General features: G+C 47.6%; 1 protein-coding gene across 1 annotated transcript in view; it reads right to left on the bottom strand.

The window, feature by feature from the left end:
- Positions 1-15058, bottom strand: part of CPXM2 (carboxypeptidase X, M14 family member 2) — a 98515-nt gene that overhangs the window by 21096 nt on the left and 62361 nt on the right. Inside the window, exons 5-7 of the mRNA XM_019742217.3 lie at positions 13680-13764; positions 12572-12722; positions 1972-2060 (exon numbers count right to left, since the gene is read on the bottom strand). Coding sequence (XP_019597776.1) covers positions 1972-2060; positions 12572-12722; positions 13680-13764 — 325 coding nt within the window. The remainder of the gene's footprint in view (positions 1-1971; positions 2061-12571; positions 12723-13679; positions 13765-15058) is intronic.

The raw sequence follows: 15058 nt of genomic DNA, 5'->3' as shown, positions 1-15058 counted from the left end.
CCGGCAATAAGTTTTTCTATTTTCGCTTCCTGTTCCTGCTGCTGTTTCTTTGTTTGCGGTAAAATCTCTTTCAATACTGGGATAAACTAACACTGTTTTTCCCCTGAAGTAGAATTTCTACAGTAACCTAGCAGACTCCATGTGGGGAACTGCTAAACATGCCGACTGTATCCCCATCTCCAGGAGCCAGGGGTCCAAGTGGCAAATCACTTCCCACGTGAGCTCTCTTCAGGACTGATGGGTGCTCCCCAGTGGAGTGCTGCTGGGGCCTGGGACCCTGGCGGGGTCATCCAGCATCACCCGCGAGGCTGTATCACCATACCAAGGTTTCTCTTAGCTCTCACAGCTACCAAGGATGGTGACCAGAGTCGCTTGGGTAATGAAGCACAGGTCCCCAGCTCCCCCCGTATGAAAAGAACCCCGGTTCTCCACACACCACCACTATTTAAAGACACCAGCTACCTGGACTCTGCAGTTCGCTCACTTGAAATGCATTTTAGCTTTATTGCTTTTGACATTAATTGCACTCACTGAGTTGATATTTGTCTAATTTCTGGGCTCGAAACGTTGTCCTGAGATGTCCGGGGGGCACAGCTGAGTTAACACGCAAGTGCTCTGCAAACGGAGCAGCGAGCACAGGCCTGTAAACACCCAAGGATGTAGAACGGCCGGATGATTCACCGACCTTAAGTCCAAATACATTATCGTGATTTCTGAAGAGCAAGACAGCAAGACAATTTCTTTAGCGCGTCCCATCTCTAAGTCTGTGCTGACAGGTGTCTAGAAGCTGTGTGTGAGTGTCTGCTGCTAAATGACATGGAGACAAACCAGGTTTGCTGATTCCCTGGGATGCGGCTCAGCCTAATGGCTCCGTCCTCACTTGTGCTGGGTGGTTGGTTCCGTAACTCAGAGCCCTGACTTTGAGTCATGTTAACTTGGCCTTGGCGATTCTGGGTTTAGTAAATGAATTTGTGAGGACCTTTCTCTGTTTGTTCTCTCTCTTCAAACAGCTTCTTTAACATCTAAGGATTTATCGTTTGCCAGCACCTCCCACACTTTCCAGCACCACGCTGGTGGCAAACCCTTAACAGGATGTCAGAGGCACTCAGCATAGTCTCCCTTTTCAGTCCGTTCTAATACATGTTTGGTCCCTTCTCCCTTCTGCACTCACTATGCAAATGCCATCAACAGCTCAGAATTTAATGGTTTCTGTAATTAAATCAGGGAAAAAGCTCATCTGAGATTACCTTTTCCTCCTAACTGTATGAAAGTACTCAGAGCTATAAGGGTATCAGCCGGGTGCTGTGAAGCCTGGCTGCACATTAGAATCACGGGGAGCGCTTTTACAAATTTAGATGCCCAGACCCTTCTCCTCGAGATTCTGCCCTCATTGGCCTGAGGTGGAGGCCAAGTATAGGCATTTTTCCAAATGTCCCCCAGATGATTCTAATATGCAACTAGGATGAGAATCGGAGACTCTGAAATAACAAAAAGTAGGGTTATGGATGCTCAGTGACTCAGTTTCCCCATCAGTAAAATACGGATAACAACAGTGGCTGTCCTCCGAGGGAGGCTGGGAGGACGGGCCACCTTAATGAAGGTAAATTACTAATGGAGGTAAATTAATATAGGTCCCACATGAGGGCTTCCTGCTGTTACGATTAGTGTTCCTCTGGATCCTTTTTCTTTTTCACCTCTGCGTCTAATAAATCAGTGAATCACTCTACCCACAGTGATTCTTAGGAACTAGAGTATTAAGTCAGCAAAGTCTGGGTTCAAATTCTGTTTCAGCCATTTGCCGGTCACCCAAGCCCCCACGAGGCATTCTCAGACTCGGAACTACAAGCATTTAGTGTGGCCTCAGACAACCAAAATGATCATTCAGCTTCTATGTCTAACGCATCACCTACTTTCTGAAAATAAAAACCGACGCGCTCCTGGGCGTGTCACTCTGGCAAACCTGGGTCTTACCTGGCGCATTTCCTTGTAATTGTGGTGCTTAAAGTCCAGCTCATCGGTGGTGGTCATCTCATTCCGCCGGTGATAATAGTTATTTGGATCTAGGGAGAGAAATATGGTTTTGATTCACTGACATCATTCTATTACTTGTGCTGGCTTTGTTGGGTCCCTGATTTGTGTGGGGACACAACCCAATCTCCATCTTCTCACGTATGCACAGAGGTGAGAGAGACAACCTTCAAAAAGCTTGTTAGGAGTCAGAATTACCCAGGGATGGTGAGCATGGGCCTGGAGCCAGGGGGCCTGGGTTCAAACCTCTGCTTTTCCACTTATGTGCTGTGTGACCCTGGACATGTCACTGGAGAGTCTTTGCCTTAGTTTCTTGCCCCCAAAACAGGAAACACACTGGCACATCCCTCATTGGTTTATTGCTAGTAAACCAACAGATGATTGGGATAATCTGTGTGTCTGGCAAACTGTCAGCACTGAATGAATGAATGAATGAATGAATGAATGAATGAATGAATGAATGAATATCACAACTGCATACATGAATGGAAATTTCTGGAAGTGTGACAGACACTGTTCATCTCTTACCAGCATGCAGCCTACTTTCATCTTCTCTAACAGAAGCCTGTGTAGTTCGGGACTCCCCACTTCACTTCTCAGAAACAGACCTCACACCCCCAGCTCCAGGGGTCCAACGTGACCAGTTTAAGCCAATCAGACCACAGCACTCCCTGGCCACTCTTACTGGTCCATACTGAAGGGAAGGACTTTAAATTAATGTCACAGAGGTGGGGTGAGAACCGCTCCAGGTACAGGAGAGAGAATACCCCAATAACATCAGGAGCTAATGAGTGAACTAACTCTGGAGTCCAGCTTTCCTTGGGACTTCCAATCACACAAGATGAACAATTCCCCTAACTGTTAAGCCAGTGGGAGCTGGGGTTCTGTTGTTGGTCTGAAGCACCCCAACAGGGGTGTATTAATAGTGGTCACCTCTGGGGACCGGGATTCAGGGGTCTGGGGAGAACATGTCTGTCTTGACTTGATTCCCTTATATAACTTGACTTTTTTTCTTTCATGCTTGTAGTTAGGTAAGTATGTAATGCTTATATAATTACAAAAACAAAGAATACTCAGAAGAAAGGGGAGGGCAAGGAGGCGTGCAGAGGAGGATAAGGGGAAGGGACGACTCAGTGGGCCCGAGGTCTTTCTCCTGATCTAACAAAAAGTACTGAGGCTTACAGAGCCTCTGCCAGCCTCCCGGCACCAGCATCTGGAGTGCGCAGCCAGAAATCCTGGCCAGCTCAGCTCTCCCTCCATCTGGACAGAACACGGAGCTTTAGATAGGTCCATCATCTAATCCAGGAACCACCTAAGCAATGTTGGAACCACAGCAGCTGCTGGTTTGATCCAAGCGGCTAGAAGGGTAATTCTGGAGGCAGGGCAGTGGCAGGCAACGATCCCAGTGGTACCCGCAGCTACAAGTCCCAATTGGTGCCACCACATGTGGTCACTAGCGCTTTCACTGCTTGTTCAACCCAGCCCAGATTTACTGGATCAGAGTCCACATTTTAAAAAATCCCAGCTGACTCCGTAGGCTCAGAAGCTTGAGAAGCGCCTGTTAAAGCACTGAGCACATGGCCAGAGGGACAAAGTACTCGGTACATAATACGCAATATCTGAGATCAACTGAGCCAGCTGTGTGTCTGCGTCCTCACAGCCACAGGTCATGACTGCCATAACCAAACTTGCCAGAGTTCACTCAAAGACTGGCCTCACCCTTGAAAATTGAAGCCTTGTGCAATGAGCTGAAAATCACATGCAAACAATGAAAAGACAGTTTTTAGTATTCACGAAAGGTTTGCCAGTAATACTATTAGAAACAAATGACTGTCACTGAAAGGGAAATGTGGGCGGGCAAACTGGCATTTTGTCCAGAAAAGAAAGCAAAAGCCATTCAGGTTGAGCCAAAAATACGCCCGCCATTACTTTTCAAGGGCTTACCTTCTGGGGGTACAGGCTGACCCTTCCCTCAGGCGAGCCACCTCCCTTTTGATTTCCAAACCTCTATGTTTCAAAGCAAAGGTACATATTTTTCACTTTATACTTAACTTACACAGATGCTGTTTTCTAAGAGCTATTCACCGTTCCCCCCCTACGTCCCAGGGGCCTCTTTCCAAAACTCTTTAAAGCCCTCTTTGTCTTTGAACACAAGTTATGCCTTCAAGGTTCTTAGAAGGGACTGAAGAAAATCTCAGAACTCTAAGTACAAAAGAGTTCCATACTTGGCAACATTCTTCCAGCCTTACACTAATCAATCTGCCTAAGGAGATGGGTACAAGTTCCAGAATCATCTCAAAATCATGGGTGAGTAGTTTCCAGAGCTTTGTGTCTCCCACATTTTGAACAAATCCTTCTTTACTTGTCCATTTATTCTGATTGGATAAAGTGTTATTGGGAATCTGTTAGGAGCCCAACAAACTGTAGGTAAGGAGATGAGTGAGAACCAAATCCGGCCGTCCTAGGGGCCAGCATCTAGAGCTAGAGCCACGTAGCCAAACCCACTGCCTCCTTCTTCCCTCTGTGGACAAAAGATTCCCTTTCCACTGAGGGAAATCTATTCCAGGTGGTTCCCATGGAATTACCTTGCCCAACACGCACATGTATAGACATGTGAACCAGTTCCAGCCAATTAAAACACTTTGTCCTCTGGCCACAGTCACTGGCTCAGCAATGATCCCAGGATCCAAAATGGGCCAATCAGATGGCTTTCCTCCCAGAGCTACAGAAGGAAGGTCTCTTTCTCCTGCAGTGACTCAGAAGGCAGGACAAGTTGGGGGTGTTAGTGGTCAGCCTCCCTGTCTGCGAGCTAGTGAGGGAGGGGACCTTGATTGCACCAAGAGGACCCTGAAGCCAGAGTCAGATCTATCCCTGGAATTTTCATTCATGTGAGCCCCAAATTTCCGCCCCACCCCTTCAGCTAATTTGAGGAAGATTTCTGATTTTTGAGACAGAATTCTGACTGATTGAATCTACAAGGACTCTGTCCTCACAGAGGGGGCTCTGGAGAACCAGTCTCCTGCGTCCTTCCGTGTGGTTGGTTTTATATGTCATACATACTGAAAACCAGCAGAGTCCTTCTGGAACACCTTAGTTACAGGGACAAACTCCAGGCAGGGCTCAGAGACCCTAAACAACATTCTCCCTACTTGCTCCTCTCATTCGACTACTGAAAATCCTGATCTGCTCCAACTGGTCTGCCTGTTTTGGGGTGAATTATGTCCTCCCCAACATATGTTGGAGTCTTAACCCCCAGTTCTTCAGAATGCGACCTTATTTGCAGAGAGGGTTTTTACAGAGGTCATCAAGTTAAAATGAGGGCATTGGAGTGGACCCTGATCTGTTACAACTGGTGTCTATAAAAAGGGAAATTTAGACACCGAGGAATGCATGCAGGAGAAGCCATGTGAAGACGAAGGCAGAGATGGGAGTGGTGCATCTACAAGCCAGGGGACACCAAAGACGGTCAGCAAACCCCCAGAAGCTGGGTGAGAGACACGAACAGATTCTCCCTCACGGCCCTCAGAAGGAACCAACCTTGCCGACACCTTGACCTCGGACTTCCAACCTCCAGACCTGTGAGACAATGGCGCCCTGTTGTTCTAAGCCACGGAGCTTTTGGAGCTTTGTTACGACAGCCCTAGGAAACGACACACCCCAGACACCTCACTGCGGTGACACCCTCTCCTCCCAAATCAACCACCAGCTCACTGCACAGGATGCCTTTTATGACAACAGTAATAATCCCAGACCAAAGCCACTACTGGAAATCCAAAGGAACTATGAGGAGGCCTGGACTGCCTGCTTTGCCATTTGCTGTTTTTGGGGTTGGTGTCTCGCTTGAAAGAAGCAGGTGATCAGCTGGGAGAGGAAAGGCTTCCTTTGTTGGAAAGGGGGCTCACCTGCAATCAAGAGTCTCTGGGCTCATGATTCCTTTGATGTGCTTTATCCAGAACAGGCCAACCCACAGAGACAGAGCAGAGTAGAGGCTACGGGGGATGGTGGAGGGGGACTGTGACATCATTATTCAGTGGGTCCAGGGTAGTTTTATAGGTCGATAACAGAGTTCTGACACTAGAGAGAGCTGGTGCTTGCACAACCTGTGAATACACTAAATATTACTAACTGTACACTTTAAAATGGTTAATTGTATGTTATCTGAGTTTTAACTCAATAAAAAAACAAAGAATCGCTGGCCTCAAAGTGGTCTCCTGAGAACTAAGGAAGACACCAGGAGCGCAAAGGCACCGCAGACGTGCCCAAGGAAACACCTGCCATGGAAACACCTGCCATGATGGCCGTGTGACCTCCCTAAGCCCGGGCACCCCCAGCACAGACCCCTGAGTACAAATGACCTCGAACCATGTGCGAACTAAGCACCAAACCCTCTATAAAGAACTGATGAATAGAAGTCACATTTGTCTAGGACCCATCTGACTGTTCTTATGTTAATATTATTCTAAAAGGAACCGAGTGAAGACGCGGACCCCCAGGCAAAGCACGTTTGGATCCCAGGTCGTCACTATCAGCAAAAGCATCAAACTCACAGCTCCACGTGGCTCCAAAGAGAAAGCAGCACATCACTCGTGCTTATTTCCTTGAGCCTCCATTTCATATAACCCTACCACGTGACATCTCCACTGCCCTGCTTGCAGAGAAGTCCAGGAAACCCTCTGATTTCTTGGCTGACGCTGCCTCTCCAGACAGTCCAAGGGCCAATTTGCAGCCTGGCTGAGAGGCAGACTATCAGGCTATGAGAAAGGACCGTTTTCCAGAGAGCTGCTGTTTTTACAGTTTCCTGAGATAATCAACATTCGGCAGTTGGATCAAGAAGAGAAATCACATGTTTATTTAAACTCAGTAAGGGCAAGCTGCTTTCTACTGCAGAGAGGATGGGCTGAGCCAGCAAGGCTGCATCCCCTCGAATTCTGATGGATTCATTGGGGTGAAGATGCTGACACGTCTCCCTCGCTATGGGGTGAGAGTGTGGGGGCAGCTACTGTGTCCGTCTTACCAGAATGCTTGGGCCCTGCCTCGGAACACGCGTTGCTTAAGTGTTTGATATATGAATGGATGTGTGAGCAATGAACGGATGGATAGATGGATGGATATTCCAATCAAGTTATTGAGGAAAGGCTAGTTATGGAAAAGATAACACTCTAGGGACCAGGAGACCTCGGAGAAGGGGCTGACTACACTGTAATACTGTTACCCCACCACCATGGCAGAATGGAGAATGGAGGCAGGGTGGTAAGTGGCAGGGTGGAGGGGGGTGGTAAATGGAAACCACATCCTCAGGACTGAGGATAATCATGGAACATTATGTCATCTCTGGGTCTGTTCGTGTGCTAGTCTCCTAGGGCACCATAGCAAAGCTACAACCTGAAATAACAGAAGCTTATTGTCTCACAGTTCTGAAGGAATGAAGTCTAAAATCAAGGGGTCAGCAGGGGTCTGAAGGCTCTAAGGTAGGATCCTTGGCTCTTCCCAGCTTCTGGTGGTTGCTGGCTATCCTTGGCGTGTAGCCACATCACTCCAATCTCTGCCTTGTCCGTACATGGCGTCCCTGCGTGCCTCTGTGTTTCTGTTTTCTCTGCTTGAGGATATCAGTCATTGGATTGAGGGCTTGCCCTAATTCAGTATGACCTCATTTTACCAATCACATCTGTACTTCCATCTCTTCTACCCACCATTCATGGGGTCAGGTGACCTTAGAAATGAGTCAGCTATGGAACCAAATGGTCAAACCAAGGCTATAGGAGAAGGATGGAGGGAAATAGGGAAAATCACATTTTTTCTGTACTTCTCACGTGCTGGCATCTACAAACTGATTTATTTCGTCTTCATGATGTCTATGTGTCAGGAATGGAAGAACTGCTGAAACACTGCCAATAAAAACAGGGGCGGCCCGTGTGCACTCTAGGGGGTCGGCAGAGTCCTTCTCATGGAACTGAAAAGGATGAAGGGCAAGGATGAGAGACGGGAGAAGAAAGGAGTTCATGGTCTCTATTTAAAAGAAGGAAACAGATGGTTCAATCCCACTCACCTCCCCCGCAACTCAGAAGTCCAAGAGACAGGAAGTCAGAGGAAGACAGAGCCAGACAGGAAATGGGAAGCAGAGGAGAAAGTCTACGCAGGGAGAGAGCGGTCTCAGCAATGTGGAGGCGGGCCGGTCTTTGCTGGAATGGCCAGGAACCTTCAGGACAGCAGTGCTGACTATCAGGTCTGTGGGGGTCTACACTACACGCAGTAAAGCCCCTTCCTGTCCCCCACCGTGCAGCAATATTGCCTCATGTGAATCGCATCAGTGGAGACGGTTGTTCTCAAATCTAGAATAATTAGCAGGAAGGGCCCAAGGGGACCAAGAGTAGCCTGGGAGAAGGCACCGTGAAGCAAGAGGTCAGTGCAGGCAACCATGCAGCGAGAAATACTGGGGGTGGGGGGGGATGGGGGGGAGGCAGAGCAACCCAGGACCTTCCATAGGTACATAATGAGGGCTTGGGTTACTTCACTGGGATGTTTAAAGAAAGGGTGACCTTGAAGTTTTAAGGACTTCAACCCCAGTCTATAAGGAAGGTCTTGTTTCCACTTTACAGATGAGGAAAGCAAAGCATACAGTACTTTCATGAGCTGCCCGCAACCCGTTGTCTAGGGGTAGAAGTGGACTTTGAACTCAGGCCTGCTCTAAGCCAAAGCCCATGCCCTTCCTGTGCATCAGGCTTCCTCTGAAAAAGATGTGAATTTGTATCTCTTTTTCTGAGCAGACAAGGCCCGGAACCTGTAACGTGGGGGAAAGGCTGCAGCTGATACAAAGCAATTCCAGGGAGCTGTTGTATTCTCATCAAAAAGACGCTGACAACATCACCCTTAGCAAAAGGAGGCCTCCATAAGGGTGACCATGAGCAACTCTGTGTCACCCACCTAATTCCTGTTGTTTCAACAGCCCAGGCTAGGCTCAAATTAATGGTCCATCCTATGGGACAAGAGGGTATTCAAACCGTGGCCTGACTTTGTGAAGCAAGTGGAAGGTAACAAAGCAAACAGATGTATTGAAAAGGTCTTTGCAGCTGTGGTGACGCCCTCCCTCTCCCAACTTATACGTATTGATGAGGGGGCAGGCTGGCTGAAACAGTATTATAGTTCAGCAAGACAGGTGGCGATCTGACAATTAAAATATTTTTTCAGTGATTTATGACGGGGAAGGTATATGTATCAGGAGAAAGGAGAGACAGCACTTCAGTTGGGCCCAGCCCACCTCCAGGAAGGATTCTGGGGCACCGCCCTGTAGCAGCTCCCCTTGTGCTTGATGGAGAGTAAGGTCCTTTCCCCAGACCTCTGTACAGCCCATCACAAGGTCCTCTGAGTCCAACCCAAGAACCCTGGCCACCTCAGCACTGTGCAGAGAGAGGACATCACTCAGACCTGGTGGCCAGGAAGATGAGGACGGGGTGATGACTGTCCCCAGAGAGGGCCAAGTCACACATTCATAACAAGGTACTGAGCAGCATGGGGGATCACGCAGCATCATCCCTTGGCCCGACGGTTATTTTCCAGGACCCTGGGCACAGCCCTGTCACCCTGTGAGGAATTGGCATGCAGGCTCACGGGGCCCTTTTCAGAACCCAGCAGTGCTGTCTGCAGTAGGAAAATACCTGAAAACCACCAAGGCGGTGACCTTGAACTCAGCTGGTGGATGTGTCAACCTGAACTCTTCATTATTAAAAATGTATCTTCAGAAGCTCTCCCCAGCTTCTGATATGTGTAGCTCTTCAGTCCAAAATGGACAAGTCCATCCAAATTTAGAGAAGAGAACTTTTACTTTAAAAGAAATGAACAACAAATTCTGTTTTGAATTTTGAACAATTGTAACTGTGGTAAAATACACAACATAAACTTTAGGTCTTAACCATGTTTTGAAGAGTACAGTTGAGCAGTGCTAACTATATTCGCATTGTTATGAAACAGGTCTCTAGCACCTTTTTATCTTGCAGAAATGAAAGGCTATAACCATTAAAGAACACTCCCATTTTCTTTTAATTTTGAGCCTTAAAAGTCCTATTAATAGACTATGATGTAAGGTAATTCAGTTTCCAGTTCAGAAATTTCTGGAAACATTATTCACAAAGTCTTAAAAAGAATCGCCACCTTCCTCCGCCCCCACCTGAGAGTTCTCAGGAAATTGGTAAGGAATGGAAGAGCAGAACAAAGAGAAGCAGAAGCAAAGTAAATGAACACTTCATCAACAAGAGTTCTGGGAAGAACAGAATCTGGGCGCCGCATTTAGACCGTGAGGTCACCTTGGGTTTGAATGGCTGAGTTGGTTGGGTCATCCCTGCCTTCGACCTCATTAACTGGCACACATGGGTTGTGCCAACAACAGGGCAATGAGCACTGCGACACACACAGGCTTGGAGGCCCCTGTGTGCTGCCCCAGGCCCTTGGACGTGACCACCACCAGGCAGCACGCGTAAGGTCTAGGCAGACTGCTAAGTAACTTCTAGAAGAAAAATAGCCCTAAATATTTGGGGTTGGAAAATTTAGAGCCATTCCAAGTCCATACTTGAAACCCACCCAGATTTCACACCGTAACTGTTTTTGTGAGGATTAAATAGCCTCCAGGACCTAACGTCAAACATACACACACACACGCGAAGAATAACTTCACAGGGAAACATTTATTTCATGAGACTCTCACAGGTGTCCTTTGCCCTCTCCCAACAATAGATGAATTCCTGCCCACAGAGAGAAACCATGACCCTGCTCCTTGAAGCAAACAGACTGAGGCTGTGCTGAGCGACACAGAGAGCAAGCCTCCTGGCCTGGCACAGAGGGCCTCACAGACACCCGCCCACATCTGTGCCCACAGACGCAGCATGCTTGGGAAAGCCCAGCAGGCCCTGCACGGCAGCAGGCAGGCCCTCAGATTGTAATTCCAGGACGAACCAACCACAACGGGAGGCCCAGCTCTGAAATCGTGCAGGCCTTCAACATTCTCTCTGGATCAGCCTTGAAAACTCCTTCGTACCAGCATTCCCACTTATAACCTCACTTAAGCAATAATCCTAGAATTGAACAGTCCTATAATTCACACAATCACCCCGGACTCGCACAATGACACAGAAACACAGATGTTCACTGTGGGCTTCTTTACAGAACCAAAATATTGGGAACAAGTGCATTTCCAACTCTAAGGGGCAGATTAAAAACGTGGCATTTTGTCCATGAACCAGGATAAAGGCATCCACAAGACAGATGGTCTCTAATAGCTTTAATGACATGAAAAAGGTTGTGCGATTAGTAAGTACGGATATACAACAAAGGATCTACTTGGTGTGGGGGTAAGTAGGTGGTTAGATAGACCCATCTTTCTCACCAATACAGTGTGTGTTCTAAAACTTCACAGTTGGCAAAGCAAGGTCAGGGATATTATGGGATTAAGAGAAAAACAATAAGTGACATTCAATGTGCTTCAAAGATGCAGTCGATGTAAGTTCATGGCGGGGGTCGGGGGATGGCTATAGAAATAGCATGATGGATACAGTGGTACCTGAGGACATCAAAGCTGGTGGTGCCCTTCCCCCAGCGGTGCTGGAGGGACTGGGAAATCCAGAGGCAGCAAGACGTGATGTCACACTAGACAAGCGTGGGAAAGACTCACTGGTGGAGAATGCCCAGGAGAGATTACCCAAAGCTGTGCTACTTGTTCCCTGTGGGCCGCCTGTGAGGGGACAAGAATGTGGAAATCCCTACAGGTGCTAGTGAAGATCCTTAGGGATACTCTGGGGCACACTTTCCTTCCCTGGAGACGTCTGATCAGGATGAAGAGGCTGCTACCTCCAGGTTCCACCTGGGCACAAACTCCTAAGTTCTGAAAGGCCAGACAGAGCCGCCCTGAGCCCGACCAGATCAGCCTGTCCAGAGCAGATACCAGCACCTGTGAACTCAAGCCCCCTTCTGCCCACCACCCTGAGATCACAGCCAGATACCATCGCGTGAAAATAGGACCAGGGGAATACAACAACCTAAAGAAACAAGCATTTATCCAAAGATACAGGCATCCAAGTGATGCTACTTAAACAGAAAGACTATGTACATAGTCAAGTTTAAAATGAACTTCTAGCACCTCCTCTACCCAGGGTAGCGGGAACACTCAAGGACAATTACATGTGTTACTGAAAAATTTTTAGGTAATTTTTTTTGCTCGCTTGGGTGGAGTGAATTTTCAACCTTGAAACATGTATCACCTTAAACTTTCAGCAGGCAAACCACAGTTGACATGTTACTCTGAGGCCCCAAATGTTCACGGTGTTTCCGAGTGGGATTAGGGGGGATCTTTATCTATCTTCTTTTTGCTTACCCAGGTTTTCACAATATTTTGCAATAGGTGTGTTGTTGCTGAAGAAGAAGATTGCTCGGTTTATTTTCATTTGTCTTGGCTGGACACCTGCTCTCCTGTCTTGCTGGAAGTGTGAAAGGACCAACTCCCCGCGGAAGGACCAACTCCCCGCGGAAGGACCAACTCCCCGCAGAAGGACCAACTCACCCGGCAACGGGCAGCCAAGGATCTCCATTCTCATGCAGATGCTCCCGTTGTCAAACCAGGACTGCGGGTTGATGCGGATGTAGCGGGCCATCATGGGGACGGGCAGCTCGTTGAGAACAGGGATCTCCTTTTCACTGTTTCCTTCAAATATCTATTTGTGCACAAGGGGGAAAGCAGACTCTTTTAGAGCTTGATCATCAAGGGATAAAAGGGTCAGTAAGTCACTCATTCCACAAGGAACACCACATGCATGTTGGGCATCGTGGGGAAAAGAGAACTGAATCCGGCCTGGACCATGCCCTGAAGAAGCCCCATCCGGTAGCGGGGAGAGGGTAATGCTTAGATGTCATAGCTGAAATCTAGTCATGCCACGGCAAAGGGACAGCCACAGAGCTCTGGGTCTTCGGGAGCAAAGGACCAGGAGACCTTTCCATTCTTAACAGAGGTGGCTGCCATGTGAACTGGCCTTCAAGGAAAACTATTTAGATCTGTACGGATGGGAGGGATTCTAGAGAAAAGGAGCAGCAAGGGCTGGAGAAGCCCAGAGGTGGAATTCAGGGGAAGACAAGCAGCTGGCTCATTTTTTCTGGAACACAGGAGTGTGTGCGGGGTGGTGAGGTAGTAAGAACGAGAAAGAAGGTTGAAAACAGAGAACAGAGGCTGCGGTCAGATTGTGCAAGACACTGCATAGCATGTCAGTAACATGCACTTGAGAACCGGAGGAAAAGAGTGACATGGTCAGAACAGGCTAACCTAGAGCAAATCATGAGCTGAAAGATGGGGGTCATTAAAGCAAATTGGGGAACTATTACAACTGAATAGCTGTGAGGGGCCTCAGCTTACCTAAGGACCACACAACTTCCGGGGCTGACCTGTAAACTGTGGAAGAGACTGTACCCCACAAGCTCTGAATTTTACGTGAGCCCTAAAGGTGGGCTACTTGATGCCAAACTTCTGGCATGGAAGGAAGGTCATTATCCATTAGACTTAGTGAGTCGACAGAGAGTCAGCAAACACCCAGGTGCAAACACAGCCTGGGCACACATTGCCTGTCTTTGCAGAGCCCTGCACAGCCAGGCACCAAGGTTAGAGGGAAGCAGAGACTCACCATGTCTTCAGATCCATTCTTAACAGTGACCCACGTATGGCTGTCATTGCTCACCATGACCTTATAGGAGGTCACCCAGTCACTCCTAAGAGAAAATAAAACATCATTGGGACTACACACTTTTTTTTTTTTTACCTTTTTTCCCCACCTGTTTACCAGTTCCAGGTAGAGGTATAGCAGTAAGAAGAGTATGCCCTGGGTCACTCTCTGGCCCTACTGCTCACCCTCCCTGGGCCTTGGCCAGATAACTGAGCATCTATGCCACGGTTTCATCATCTATAAAATGGGAATCAGGAAAGTACTGAGCTTAAAGGATGAATGTGAGCATTAAATGGTTTAGTACCCTTGAAACACGTAGGACAATGCTTAGCCCCTATAAGCACTAAATGTTGGTCACACACAAGGAGATACACTAATATGTATATGTTTGTTTATCATGAACATTTGTATCAGACACAGTAGTAGCTTAATAGAGTCCCTTAATAGAGCATGATAAGCTCGGTAAAAGTTGCAAGTTGGTCTAGAAATTTCATTTGGGAAACTGATTGGGGAACATAACAAACGAGATCCCACCAAGCACAAGAACAACAGCTTGAGTCTCTAAGAGACACTGGGTTTCTCCTTGGCTGTCACAACCGTGTAGTCAATCCCCCCACCACCCAGAAAAACCCAGTGACAGCTGGACCCGAAGCCAGACCCCTGTCATCACGTCCTACTGCCCAGAAATTACTGGGGGTAAAATGGCCACAATTTGACTTCCCGGAGTGGAGACCAATTTGATAGGTGTGGCAAATAAACAACCTTCATGTGAAAAGCACATGTTCCCCTCTGCCTCGGTTTTTTATAACATTAATCATTAAACAACAGAAAAAGTCTCCTTGAGCTTCTTTCTTTTTAATTTTTAAAATACTGGAACTAAGCATGATTTACTGACCTTTCAGAACATTCTGCCAGCTGAAGCATTTGGAAACCTTTCCCTACTGTGAAATCTTGGACTCAGGATCCAGTTACATCTCAACAAAGTTCTGAGTTTCCAGTCTGAATCAATACTGTCCAGTAAAGTTTAATTAGAAAGAGCGGCTGGTTCTATTCATTCTGCTTCATCTGACTGACCTGTCACAGAAATTATTCTTACATGTTTGGAAATAAACCCTCACCTCGAACCTTCTCCTCTCCTTCTCTCTCCTCCCCACCAGCTTTGTCTGAATTTCTGCTGGAAGCTGGAATCTATGCAACGTGTTCCTCCTTAAGGGGCACAGGCTCGAGCCCACGCCTTTCGATTTGGACACAGTAAGTGAGCCTTTCAAAAGACACCTCAGCAACAGCTCGTGTCGTGTGCACTGGAAAATTGTCCTTGCCCAAAATAGCAACCTGTTTCT

This window comes from Rhinolophus sinicus, chromosome 15 (genome assembly GCF_057876585.1).
Source record: "Rhinolophus sinicus isolate RSI-liver-muscle chromosome 15, RSI-T2T, whole genome shotgun sequence".
NCBI classification, from domain to species: domain Eukaryota; kingdom Metazoa; phylum Chordata; class Mammalia; order Chiroptera; family Rhinolophidae; genus Rhinolophus; species Rhinolophus sinicus.
This window is presented reverse-complemented; position numbering and strand designations above follow the sequence as displayed.